Raw genomic sequence first — 13,394 nt, 5'->3', positions numbered from 1 at the left:
CTTGGAGAAGAGATGGGCTGAGTGGGGATATGATAGAGGTCTTTAAAATCATAAGAGGTCTAGAACGGGTAGATGTGAATCAGTTATTTTTTCGGATAATAGGACTAAGGGGCACTCCATGAAATTAGCAAGTAGCACATTTAAAACTAATCAGAGAAAATTATTTTTCACTCAATACACAATTAAGCTCTGGAATTTGTTGCCAGAGGATGTGAGCAGTGCAGTTAGTATAGCTGTGTTTAAAAAAAGGTTTGGATAAGTTCTTGGAGCAGAAGTCTATTAACTGCTATTATTCAAGTTGACTTAGGGGATAGCCACTGCTATTACTGGCATCAGTAGCATGGGATCTACTTAATGTTTGGGTACTTGCCAGGTACTTGTAGCTGGAATGGCTACTATTGAAAACAGGATGCTGGGCTTCATAGACCTTTGGTCTGACCCAGCATGGCGACTTCTTATGTTCTAATACCAAGGATGTAAAGGTACATCTAACTGACAACAGGATAGAAATTCATCAAGTGAAAAATTTCATTGATTCAAAAACCCTAAGGGCATGGGACTATCTTAAACTATTGGGAACAAGGGCTGTAGTGATAGATTTAGTGCCTTGGGCAAGGGTGCAGAAATGACCCCCTCAATGTGCTCTCCTATCACATTGGAGATCCCAGCATCAGAATTACAAATACCTACTTCACCTCCCCCTATTGGTGAAACAGAATCTTCAGTGGTGGTTTGATAAAGCAAATCTGTTGCAAGGAGTATTTCTAGATCTACTGACCTTGATAATAGTTATAGCAAGGCAAGTTCAGTGGGTTGGGGAGCATACTGTCAAATCAACATGACCAGGGACAATAGTCAAATACACAGGCCTTGTATTCAAGCAACAGGTTATAGACCAGAACAGTTTGCTTGGCATTACTTCTCAATATCATTCACAAATCCCTACACACCAAAAACATGCCCTGGTTCAATGAGCACCTCCAGTTTCACACCCATAGCAGACCCACCAGAGCCCAACAGTTGGCAACACTACACGCGCCCTCCCACAAGGCCGTAAAGCTCAAATGCACTGCGGACCGTGCCCTCTCCATAGCAGGTCCTACACTTTGGAATAAAATGCCGCCTAGACTTCGCCAGGAACAATGCCCTAAGAAATTTAAGCAGAACCTCAAGACCTGGCTTTTCAAGCAAGCTTTCACTTGAACTTCAACTTCCCAAGCCCTCCTCGACCCTCAACTATCCAGTCCCCCCTGCGACATTATCTACCCTCCCCCTTCTTGACCCCCCCCACTCAACCTTCACTCCTTCCAATTGTAAATACTTTGCAAAAACATTTCCTATAGCCTCTCTAATTATGTCATGCATAATTTCCTATAGTCTCTCTAATTATGTCATGCATCTTTGTTTTTATCTTATAGTTTAATCCCCCCCTTCATCTTTTGCTGTTCGCATTTGTATTATTATCCAATGTTCAATGTTTATTGTAAAGCCTGTGGCTACATTACTTTTGCTGTAAACCGATTAGATGTTCCAAATGATTATCGGTATGTAAAAATGCTAAATAAATTTCCAGCCAATTCTGAAGGGAAAGGCGGTAAGACTCCTTTGTGACAATGCAACTGCAATAAATATACTTACACCACACTTGATATGTTTTCCCTAGCCCATAATTTGTGAATCAGTCTCATAAAAAGCAAGTGAGCTAGTACTCAGGATGGTTGCCAGCGTTATGTTGCTGGTGCTCACTATCCTTATTGGAAGAGCCTGGTGTTAATACTGCATATTCGTTTGTTGCAAAGGTTTGTGGTTAGGTAATGAAAGGGATGGTAGCTGGCTGATAGTCATTCAGAAACGCATGGTTCGAAATGATGTATCTTTGAAGGAACAGGGAAAATAGGGCATTCCAGTAGAAAGGTTGCAATAAATGCCAAAAGGAACCAGGTGCCTTTAAGTAAAGTACAGAAAAATTCCAGATTATCCCTGTGATGAGCAGGTTGTTAATACAAATAAGAAACATACTTTGAAATGTCTACATACAAATACTAGAAGTCTAAAAAATAAGATGGGAGAGTGAGTGTGTGTAGCACTGGATGAAGAGGTAGATATAATTAGCATCTCAGAGACCTGGTTGAGGGAGGATAATCAGTGGGACACTGATATCAGGGTAAAAATTATATCAAAATGATAGGAGGGATGACATTATATGTTACAGAGCATTGAGTCAAACAGGATAAAAGTTCTGCAGGAAACAAATTGCAATGTTGAATCTTCATGGATAGAAATTCCAGATGAAAAAGGCAATACAATAATAATAGGGTTGTATTACTGTTCACCTAGCCAGAATGAACTAACAGACAATGAAATGCGAAAAGAAATTAGGGAAGCTAACAATCACCAGCGCAATAATGGGTGATTTCAGTTACCCCAGTATTGACTGGGTGAATTTATTTATTTATTTGCGATATTTTTATACTGTTACATCAGGACATTCTAGAGAAGTAAAGTTCCTAGATGAAATAAATGGCTGCTTCATGGAGCAGCTGGTGTACAAGAACCACCAGGAGGGGAAACTATTTTAGACCTGGTCCTTAGTGGAACACAGGATTTGGTGCAAGAGGTAACAGGGTTGGAGCCCCTTGGCAATAGTGATCACAACATTATCAAATTTGACTTAATAACTGGAGGGAGCACAAAAAAAAATCTGACAGCATTTAACTTTCAAAAAATGTTTAGGAAAAAAACTGAAAGAAGCAACTGCAAAGTCTGAATTTAGCTCAGGCATGGATGATGTCTAAAAATACTAGAGATGTGCATTCGTTTTTCCCGAATTAGGCAATTTCAGCGAAATTGCCTAATTCGGTGTGGTTCAGGGGAACCAAAAAACTAATGGAATTTTTCTGAAATGGTTGGGAAAATTAGTTTTTTGGGTCAGTGCGCGCTAACTTTGACCCGTCAGTGTGCGCTAACTCGAAAATCAGGGCCCCCCCCCCCCCCAAAAAAAACCCCCGAACCTCTGGAAAAATGAAATTTCCTGTGGGGGGCCCCGAAACAAAGCCCGACACTATTAAAAACAAAAAAACAAAAAAAAAAACCCAACCCAAAAACAAAACACGATGCACATCTCTTAAAAAAACAAAAACCATCTTGGAAGCCCAGAACAGATGTATTCCACGCATTAGAAAAGGTGGAAAGAATGCTAAGCGACTACCAGCATGGTTGAAAGGTATGGTGTGAGAGGCTATAATATCTAAAAGAACATCTTTCAAGAAATGGAAAAGGAATCCAAATGAAGAAAACAGGAAACAGCATAAGTACTGGCAAGTCAGATGCAAAGCATTGATAAGGAAGGCAAAGAGAATTTGAAAAGAAGCTTGCCATAAAAGTAAAAAACTCATAAAAACCTTTTCAGGTACATTAGAGGTAACCAAAAACAAAAACCTGCGAGGGAGTAGACGATCAAGGGGTAAAAAGCGCTCTTAAGGTGACAAAGCTATAGCAGAGATTTTAATTGAATTCTTTGCTTCAGTATTCACTGAGGAAGATGTAAGAAATATACCCATGTCAGAAATGATATTCAAAGGTGATGATTCAGAGGAACTGAAACAAATTCCAGTGAACTTGGAAGATGTACTAGGGCAAATTGACAAACTAAAGAGTAGCAATTCACCTGGACCAGAAAGTATACATCCCAGAGTGCTGAAAGAATTGAGAAATGAAATTGCAGACCTGCTACTGGAAATTTGGAAACTATCAATATCTGTGGTACCTGAGGACTGGAGGGGCTTGCCAATATAACACCAAATTTTAAAAAGGGATCAAGGGATGATCCTGAAACTTACTGGCCAGCGAGTCTGACTTCTGTTCCATGCAAAATAATTTCTATCATAAAAATCAAAATTGCTGAGCATATAGATAGTTTAATGAGCCAAAGCCAACATGGGTTTAGCCAAGGGAAGTCTTGCTTCACAAATTTGGTACATTTATTGAGGGCATAAATAAACATGTGGATAAAGGTGAGCCAGTATCTGGATTTACAGAAAGCATTTGACAAAGTCCCTCATGAGAGACTTCTTAGGAAGTTAGAAAGTCATGGGATATGTGGCAGTGTGCTGTTGTGGGCTGCCAGCTGGTTAATAGAAAACAGAGTTGAGCTTAAATGGTAAATGTTCCCAATGGAAAAAGGTGAATAGTGGAGTGCCCCAGGGATCTGTTCTGGGACAGATGCTTTTTAATATATTTATAAATGACCTGGAAATGGGAACAAGTGAGGTGATCAAATTTGCTGATGAGACAAAATTATTCAAAATTGTCAATTTTATTAGCGTCTGAAAAAAAGAAATTCAAATGTGACCTTAAAACATGGTTATTTCAAAATGCATACAACCTAACAAACTTTTCTGAAATCTGTACTTTCCCCTTCATGGACAAACTCACATGAATCCAACTAAAGTACATAATATCTCATTTCTTTCCAGTTCATCCTAAATTCAAATCTTTGGGACTTCCTCTCCCCTCACTTTTTATCCCTCCAGCACCCTCTGTCAAAATACTATCTCATCCCTGCTTCCTCACTCCTCCCCGACCTCTTGCTAAACTGGATGATTTTTTTTTACATATTTAGCGAATGTAACTGTCTGCCTATATTTGTCGTGATGTAAACCGTTGTGATCTTCACTTGTAACGACAGTATATAAAATGGCTAAATAAATCGCAAGAGGATTGTGAGAAATTGCAAGAAGTTGCGAACCTGGGAAACTGGGCATGCAAATGGAAAATTAAGCGATCCGGGAAACTACAGACCAGTTAGCCTGACTTCAGTGCTAGGAAAAATAGTGGAAAGTGTTCTAAACATCAAAATCACAGAACACATAGAAAGACATGGTTTAATGGAACAAAGTCGGCATGGCTTTACCCAAGGCAAGTCTTGCCTCACAAATCTGCTTCACTTTTTTGAAGGAGTTAATAAACATGTAGATAAAGGTGAACCGGTAGATGTAGTATACTTGGATTTTCAGAAGGCGTTTGACAAAGTTCCTCATGAGAGGCTTCTAGGAAAAGTAAGAAGCCATGGAATAGGTGGCAATGTGCTTTCATGGATTGCAAACTGGCTAAAAGACAGGAAACAGAGTAGGATTAAATGGACAATTTTTTCAGTGGAAGGGAGTGGCCAGTGGAGTGCCTCAGGGATCTGTATTGGGACCCTTACTTTTCAATATATTTATAAATGATCTGGAAAGAAATACGACGAGTGAGATAATTAAATTTGCAGATGACACAAAATTGTTCAGAGTAGTTAAATCACAAGCAGATTGTGATAAATTGCAGGAAGACCTTGTGAGACTGGAAAATTGGGCATACAAATGGTAGATGAAATTTAATGTGGATAAGTGCACGGTGATGCATATAGGGAAAAATAACCCATGCTACAGTTACACAATGTTGGGTTCCATATTAGGTGCTACAACCCAAGAAAGCGATCTAGGCGTCATAGTGGATAACACATTGAAATTGTCGGTTCAGTGTGCTACGGCAGTCAAAAAAGCAAACAGAATGTTGGGAATTATTAGAAAGAGCATGGTGAATAAAACAGAAAATATCATAATGCCTCTGTATCGCTCCATGGTGTGACTGCACCTTGAATACTGTCTACAATTCTGGTCGCCGCATCTCAAAAAAGATATAATTGCGATGGAGAGGGTACAGAGAAGGGCAACCAAAATAAGGGGAATGGAACAACTCCCCTATGAGGAAAGACTAAAGAGGTTAGGACTTTTCAGCTTGGAGAAGAGACGGCTGATGGGGGATATGATAGAGGTGTTTAAAATCATGAGAGGTCTAGAACGGGTAGATGTGAATCAGTTATTTACTCTTTCAGATAATAGAAAGACTAGGGGGCACGCTATGAAGTTAGCATGTGGCACATTTAAAACTAATCGGAGAAAGTTCTTTTTTACTCAAGCACAATTAAACTCTGGAATTTGTTGCCAGAGGATGTGGTTAGTGCAGTTAGTATAGCTGTGTTTAAAAAAAGGATTGGATAAGTTCTTGGAGGAAAAGTCCATTACCTGCTATTAAGTTCACTTAGAGAATAGCCACTGCCATTAGCAATGGTAACATGGAATAGACTTAGTTTTTGGGTACTTGCCAGGTTCTTATGGCCTGGATTGGCCACTGTTGGAAACAGGATGCTGGGCTTGATGGACCATTGGTCTGACCCAGTATGGCATGTTCTTATGTTCTTAAATTTAATGTAGACAAGGGTGATGTGATGCACTTAGGGAAGAGTACCCCAAATTATAGCTACAAAATGCAAGGTTCCACATTAGGAGTCACCACTCAGGAAAACGATCTAGGTGTCATTGTTGAAAATACGTTGAAATCTTCTGCTCAGTGTGTAGCAGTAACAAGAAAGCAAATAGAATGCTAGGGATTATTAGGAAAGGAATGGAGAATAAAACAGAGAATATCATAATGCCTCTGTTTCGTTCCATAGAGTGAATTCATCTTGACTATTGTGTTCATTTCTGGTCACTACATCTCAAGAAAGATATAGAAGAATTAGAAAAGGTACAGAAAAGGATGACCAGGATGATAAAGGGGATGGAACGATTCCCTATGAGAAAATGCTAAAGAGGTTAGGACTCTTCAGCTTGAAGAAGAGATGGCTGAGGGAAGATATGATGGAGGTCTATAAAATGAGTGGAATGGAACGAGTAAATGTTAATCAGCTGTTTACTCTTTATTGAATGATCTGTTTGTAAATTGTAAATGAATCTGCTTGGGTTTTGATCATGAACAACTTAAGCATCTAACTCTTCTTTTCAAATTTTCTTTTCAGATAACATTACTGCAGATGGAGCACAATTTTGATATTGTAAGTATACTTCAGACTTAATTGCCTGTTCATCCCATTACTCCTGCACCTGTACCCACCTCACTCCTCCCTCCTGCACCAAAACGGGAAGGTAGTTTTTATAGTCAGACTGATTTTACAGTTTTGTTTTCTTGGATAGATGAACCATGCCTGTCGAGCCTTAACATATATGATGGAAGCACTTCCCAGGTCATCTGCTGTTGTGGTAGATGCAATTCCTGTCTTCTTGGAAAAGGTAACATGTCATCCATGTCTTAATTCCAGTGTGCGTTGCAGGCTATATTATAATATGTACTTATGTTTAAGCACTTAGGGTGAGAAGGTAATTTAACACCCTGTACATTGATTCTGGTAGGGAGTTGGGTATGTCCTCTCGTGTAACCACAAATCTTGTCTTGATTCTTAAAATGTTACTGATTGGACACTGGATTGATAAACATTGGTAACAGTGTAACACAATGACTTTTAAGAAAATTTGGCCAGTAATATTAAAGAGTGAAATGTTACTTTGACAGTATATAAAAATGTTAACTATTTTTGGTCTTCTCTTTAATTTCAGAGCCATTTGGAAAAATGTCAAAATAACTAAGATTTTATATTTAAAAGGAACTACAATTTTGGAGTGTTGATTTTAAGATTTGTAGGAGTTTTATACACTTCAAATTGATAGTCCCTAGTTTCAAAGCTTTGTGTTAACCACTGGTTCCCAATCTTTGTCATAGCACCCTCCTTAATAGAGTCACTCTCTCATAATACGTCATCACCTTCCCTTTCCTCCCCCCACTCTCTTGGCATCATCTTCCCTTTCTTTCCTCAGGATCACCTCCAGCCAGCAAGAGGATTTGGGTAAGCAGTGCTGCTTACCTGCTGCTTGCGGACTCCTGCTGCTAGGAGGGGATAGAGTAGGAAACAGGGGAAGGGAGAAGTTAAAACCTTTGCAGCCGGCTGCAGTGGCTGTGACCCACTCCCATCTTCTCTCTGCAGGCTGTAAAAAATTTCACAGCACACTAGTGTGCTGCAGCACACCAGTTGAGAACCTCAGTTATACACCATAGGAGAAGCACTTTTGGAAACACTGCCTTGTGAGTGACAGTACTACACTGGAAAACTAGATTGCCTGTTTAGATGTAGGCTTACTAGATAGCTTAAATGAAACTAGCCATATTCTATGTTGTATTCAGTTGAGTCATGAGATTTCTTGCATTGATGTCCTAACCTTTCGCAAGAGAATTATATCATAATGGTGTCTATTTCTAGGCATATTATTGCTGTTAACACTGATAGGTAATTCTGGTTCCCAGCTTTCTCTGCCTTCATATTTAGGCCGATGCGATACCATGCCGCAGTGCACGGCTCGACACGCGTCCATAACCCCCCTATGCAAAACGGGGGTTAGCACATCCAAAATGCGTGTACGACCGAGCTCGTAGCTAATAGCGCTCATTACATGTAAATTCATGTTGAGTTTAATTCCTCTCGATTTAAAAAAAAAAAAAAAAGTGCGCCTGATGTGCACATTTTTACCCTCAAAAATTAATGCCTGCCCCAGAGCAGGTGTTAATTCTTGGTTTGCAGAAAAGCAGAAAGTACTGCTTTTCTGTTGTTCCTCTGACTTAATATCATGGCGATATTAAGTCAGAGGAACTGAAAAAGGAGAACCCTAAAAAAAAGTGCCGGCAGGCAGGTTAGGAAAAGGGACGCTCAATTAACGAGCATCCATTTTCCTAATCCGTGGCTGTGCACAGGTTAGGGAAACAGACGCTAGTAAAACTGAGCAGCCGGTTTCCTAACCCGCTGACAGCCACCTCTCCTGGGTGCCCAATGCCAAGGAGGTGCTAGGGACGCAAACTTTTCCCTAGCACCTCCTTTTTACCTCTGCAGCGTGCGTTGAGAGAGCAGGCACTCGAGTGCCCGTTTAACGCGCACAGATATTGCAAAAGCCTGATTGTGACCTCTCCACATACTGCTTTCTGGAGATTCATTGAATGTGCCAAATGTTTCTAATTAGTATTAAGGACTGTAAATTAATTGTGCCGCACTTATAGTAACTGGTTAACTCTGATCTTATACCAAATGGAGTTTTTTCCAATTTGTATTGATTGTCCCTTTTTAAAAATATTCAATTTTATTATTTTCTTCAGTGAATACAACATAACAGGATTTCCAAAATAACATAAATCTTTCCCATATTGCATCTTATGTAAATAAGACTATTGTATATTTAAAATTTATCGTATACGAAAAATATATACATTTTGAGAGGGGAAAAAAAGGTGGCAATAAAATAGCAATCAAATTGAAGTATATTGCAATTAGATTAGAATAATCTAATTAGGGATTAGAATAAACCAGCTATTACATTTGTGGCACAGCAAGTATCTTAGTTTCTTACCACTTGTGAGAAGACACAGTAAGCTGAATGTTCTATCAGACAACTTCAAACATTAACTAAAGGCAGAGGTTTGCTGGACCCACAGAGATTGCAATGTGAGGAGAAGTTGACTGTGCCTCAACTTTCTTTTCCTTTGAAAGCTGGAACAGGAAACCATTATTCAAGTCTAGTTTTCTACTGCACTGTTATTTAGTTAACTCCTATATGAGGCATTTTCCAAGGGAGTTCAAAATATTAATCATATAGCTTTATTATATAGAAAGCATGAGCATTTACAGGCGTTAGGGTACAGTGCCTTGTAAAAGTCTTCAAAGCTTTGTACATTCTGCTGTCTAAAAATTAAAATGCATTGAAGCAGTTTTTCATTGGTCTACTCACGATAGTCCATGCGTTTATCGTTAAAGAGCAATTTTGGATATATTCCAAAAGAAGTCTGGATTGGATAAATCTTCACCCCCATGATCATAGCAAACCCAAATTTGCTGTGCTTAAAAAAATTCCCTTAAGGCCCCTAACAAGTTAATAGAGCCCACTTCTGTTCAATCGCAGTAGTTAAGCTGATTTGAATACTCCTGGGTGAAGATAAGGGGAATGGAACAGCTCCCCTATGAGGAAAGACTAAAGAGGTTAGGACTTTTCAGCTTGGAGAAGAGACGGCTGAGGGGGGATATGATAGAGATGTTTAAAATCATGAGATGTCTAGAACGGGTAAATGTGAATCGGTTATTTACTCTTTCGGATAGTAGAAAGACTATGGGGCACATTTAAAACTAATCGGAGAAAGTTCTTTTTTACTCAACGCACAATTAAACTCTGGAATTTGTTGCCAGAGGATGTGGTTAGTGCAGTTTGTATAGCTGTGTTTAAAAAAGGATTGGATAAGTTCTTGGAGGAGAAGTCCATTACCTGCTATTAAGTTCACTTAGAGAATAGCCACTGCCATTAGCAATGGTAACATGGAATACACTTAGCTTTTGGGTACTTGCCAGGTTCTTATGGCCTGGATTGGCCCCTGTTGGAAACAGGATGCTGGGCTTGATGGACCCTTGGTCTGACCCAGTATGGCATTTTCTTAGGTTCTTATGTTCTTAAGAATCGAGCTGTTTCTGTTACATGAGGTGAATTTGAAGCAAAGGTCAAAACATGCCAAATAATGAGTTGCCAAGATTGCTCCATGATCACAGTATTCAAAGGCAGAGATAGAGGAAGTCTATAAGATAAATTCAGTGAGTTTGAATATCCCTTGAGGCACTGCCATAGCCATCACTGCAACGTAGAAACAGCTCGGCACCAACAAAGCCTGCCGTGATCAGGCTGTCCCTTCAATGGCAGCAGCCGAGGGTTAAGTTAACTACTGTGCAAAGCCATTGGGAGGCCTACGGTTACTTTAAAAGGTTTTTGGCTGAGAGTTTGGCTGAAATTTTTAACAATTTCAACATTATTCCCACAAACGTGGCAAGAAAGAAAACTCTGCTAAAGAAAAGCCATATATGTGTCTCATAGCGTTTGTAAAGAAACAGGGGATCCAGCATACATGTGGAAGATGATTTTGTGGTCTGAGAGCAAAGTGGAATTTTTTGATCTTGATGCTAAATGTGCAGGGAATAAAACAAATACAGCATTTTGCCCTGCTGACACCAGCCCTACAGTAAAACATGGTCGTGGCACCATTATTTGTGGGGATGCTTTGAATCAGTGGGTACAGAAAGGCTTGTGAAGATCAAGGGGCGCAAGATAGGTGTTGCAAAGTACAGGCAGATCCTGGAGGGGAAGGCCTGTTCCTCTGGAAAGAAGATTCACCTTTCAGCAGGATGATAATCCTAAAGATAAGTTGAAAGCAACAATGGAGTGGCTCAGCCAGAAAAACATGAATTTCCTCAAGTGGTCCATGTGAAGCCAAGCCTGAATCCAGTAGAAATTCTGGGGCATGACTTGAAGACTGCAGGCCAGAGAAGATCCCCCAAGAAAACCAGGCAAAAACTGGTGACATCCCTCTCTGCAAAGTTGGAAGACGCTTATCCTAAATGACCCATGGCTGCTGTTGCCGCAGAGGGGGCTTTTTAACACGTATTGAGTCAAGGAATGTGAAGGCGCATGCAGTGGAGACTTCTTAAATTTTATCTGTAATTACTTTTGGAATATTTCTCTAATTGTTCTTTCCCTATGAAAGTGTAGATTATATTATAGAGATTAGTGAAATCACTTATTTTACTGCATTTTGATTTGTATTTTTTTGTTAGAAAATGAAAAAGTACGAGGGTATGAAGACTCTTGCAGGCACTGTACATGAACTAGTTTGATTTCAAACACCCCTCCCCCCCCCCCTCCAATCCGGGATTTCCTGCAGTAGAAGACTAGATATCAGCCTTGTTTTTCTTATGTTCTTAGCTGCAAGTTATTCAGTGTATTGATGTGGCAGAACAAGCTTTGACAGCACTGGAGATGTTATCACGCAGACACAGCAAAGCCATATTGCAAGCAGTAAGTATGTTCACTTCCTCGATGGAAATCTTCCATAATTTGTGAAGTTTGCAGTCACACCTCTATGGATATGCATTATGCAAATCTAAGGCATACTCTAATATGAGAGATGCATTTTCTCAAATCATTTTTAGGTGCATTTCGCTAGTGCGAGAGTGCATATTGTGGTGCGTCAATCTGTGTCTGTCCATATGTTTCAGTGGTTAAATGTGTGGTGCCTGTGCGTGGCCATATGTAAGGCGGCAGGATCAGGTTTGGGGGGGAGGGTGGGTGATGGGAGTCTGTGCCACTGTTGCTGCGGAATTCACGCCACCGCTGTAATGTAGTGTAGGAGGAGCAGCGGGTGTCCGTCATCAGTGCTCCTAATCCCCCGTCAACCCCACTGAATGTTTGACTGGGGTGGAGGCATAATGGGGTGGGAGAAGTGAGTGCAGGAAAATGCGCCTTTGCCATCCCATGTTCTAACTTGTGGTAGTGTTTATTATTACCTTTGTGATGACATCAGAAATTTCCAACTATCAAGTTGTCTGTAACATGGCAGTGAAATCCTGCCGTTTTTGACTATCAAAGAAAAGGTGATTGTGCTATAACATCTGTCTGTTTTGTAGGGAGGTTTGGCAGATTGTTTGCTATATCTGGAGTTTTTCAGCATAAATGCCCAGAGGAATGCATTAGCTATTGCTGCCAACTGCTGCCAGAGTATCACCCCAGATGAGTTTCACTTTGTTGCAGATTCTCTCCCCCTGCTTACACAAAGGCTAACTCATCAGGTAAGAAATAAGCTATTTAATGTATTTAGTCACTTGTGGGTCGTCTTCTAATTCAACTGTCTCTATTTTTTATATAGCTACAAAATTTTTGCTATATGAAAAAAAGATTCCTTGTTCCAATATTACTGTGTGTTTGTAGTTTGGAGTAAAAAGAAAATCCTCACTTATTAAATATTGAAATTTAATTTCACTGGGTATTTACACTATGTAGGTGTTTTGCCCCTCTAATCAAGTGCTGCTCCACCCAGTCCTTGGGGCACACATAGCCAGTCAGGTTTTCAGATCTACAATGAATATGCATGAGATAGATTTGCATGTTCTGCTTTTATTGTATGCAAATCCATCGTGTCCATATTCATTGTGGATCTCCTGAAAACACGACTGGGTGGGAATGCCCCGAGGACTGGTACTGCCTAGGTATCTAATCCCAGGAAATTTTCTTATTGTAGATTGTATTCTTAATACTAAATACTTTTTTTTTAATGTGCTGCCTTTTTTCCATCAATAGGCAGGCTGAATTAGCCATTATGTGTGGGGTGACAGCATTCAGCGGTCCCGAATGGACTCGTATTTCCAAGCTAGCAGAGCTTTGACTTCTGCTGAGCCATGGGCAGATTGCTTTTCAAAAAGTTACTTTAAAGTGGTCACCGTTTTACTTATGGTATTCAGAAATAAATGACACTGTTAAAGAGGGACAGTCTGTAAAGTCACTGGCAACTTACACAGCAGCTACACATACAAGTTATACCAATTTTCAAAGCAAATTTATCCATATTAGTTTGTTTTGCAATATATATATGAAATAGCACTCACAAACTCACCTGAACAAAATTATATCTGCTCTTTCAGGGCATAACTTCTTTGGGTTAGTTTATGC

The 13,394-nt window shown here is 39.8% G+C and overlaps 1 protein-coding gene across 20 annotated transcripts in view; it reads left to right on the top strand.

The window, feature by feature from the left end:
- The window catches only part of TRIP12 (thyroid hormone receptor interactor 12), a 495,519-nt gene that overhangs the window by 222,631 nt on the left and 259,494 nt on the right, over nt 1-13,394 (top strand). For all 20 annotated transcript variants that reach the window (XM_029615415.1, XM_029615414.1, XM_029615411.1 and 17 more), the window contains 4 exons: nt 6,839-6,874; nt 7,014-7,109; nt 11,655-11,747; nt 12,356-12,517. In XM_029615415.1, the coding sequence (XP_029471275.1) occupies nt 6,839-6,874; nt 7,014-7,109; nt 11,655-11,747; nt 12,356-12,517 (387 nt within the window). The remainder of the gene's footprint in view (nt 1-6,838; nt 6,875-7,013; nt 7,110-11,654; nt 11,748-12,355; nt 12,518-13,394) is intronic.

The sequence above is a fragment of the Rhinatrema bivittatum genome, chromosome 9, assembly GCF_901001135.1.
Source record: "Rhinatrema bivittatum chromosome 9, aRhiBiv1.1, whole genome shotgun sequence".
NCBI lineage: Eukaryota > Metazoa > Chordata > Amphibia > Gymnophiona > Rhinatrematidae > Rhinatrema > Rhinatrema bivittatum.
The sequence above is the reverse complement of the archived record's forward strand: the minus strand, read 5'-3'. Positions and strand labels throughout refer to the sequence as shown.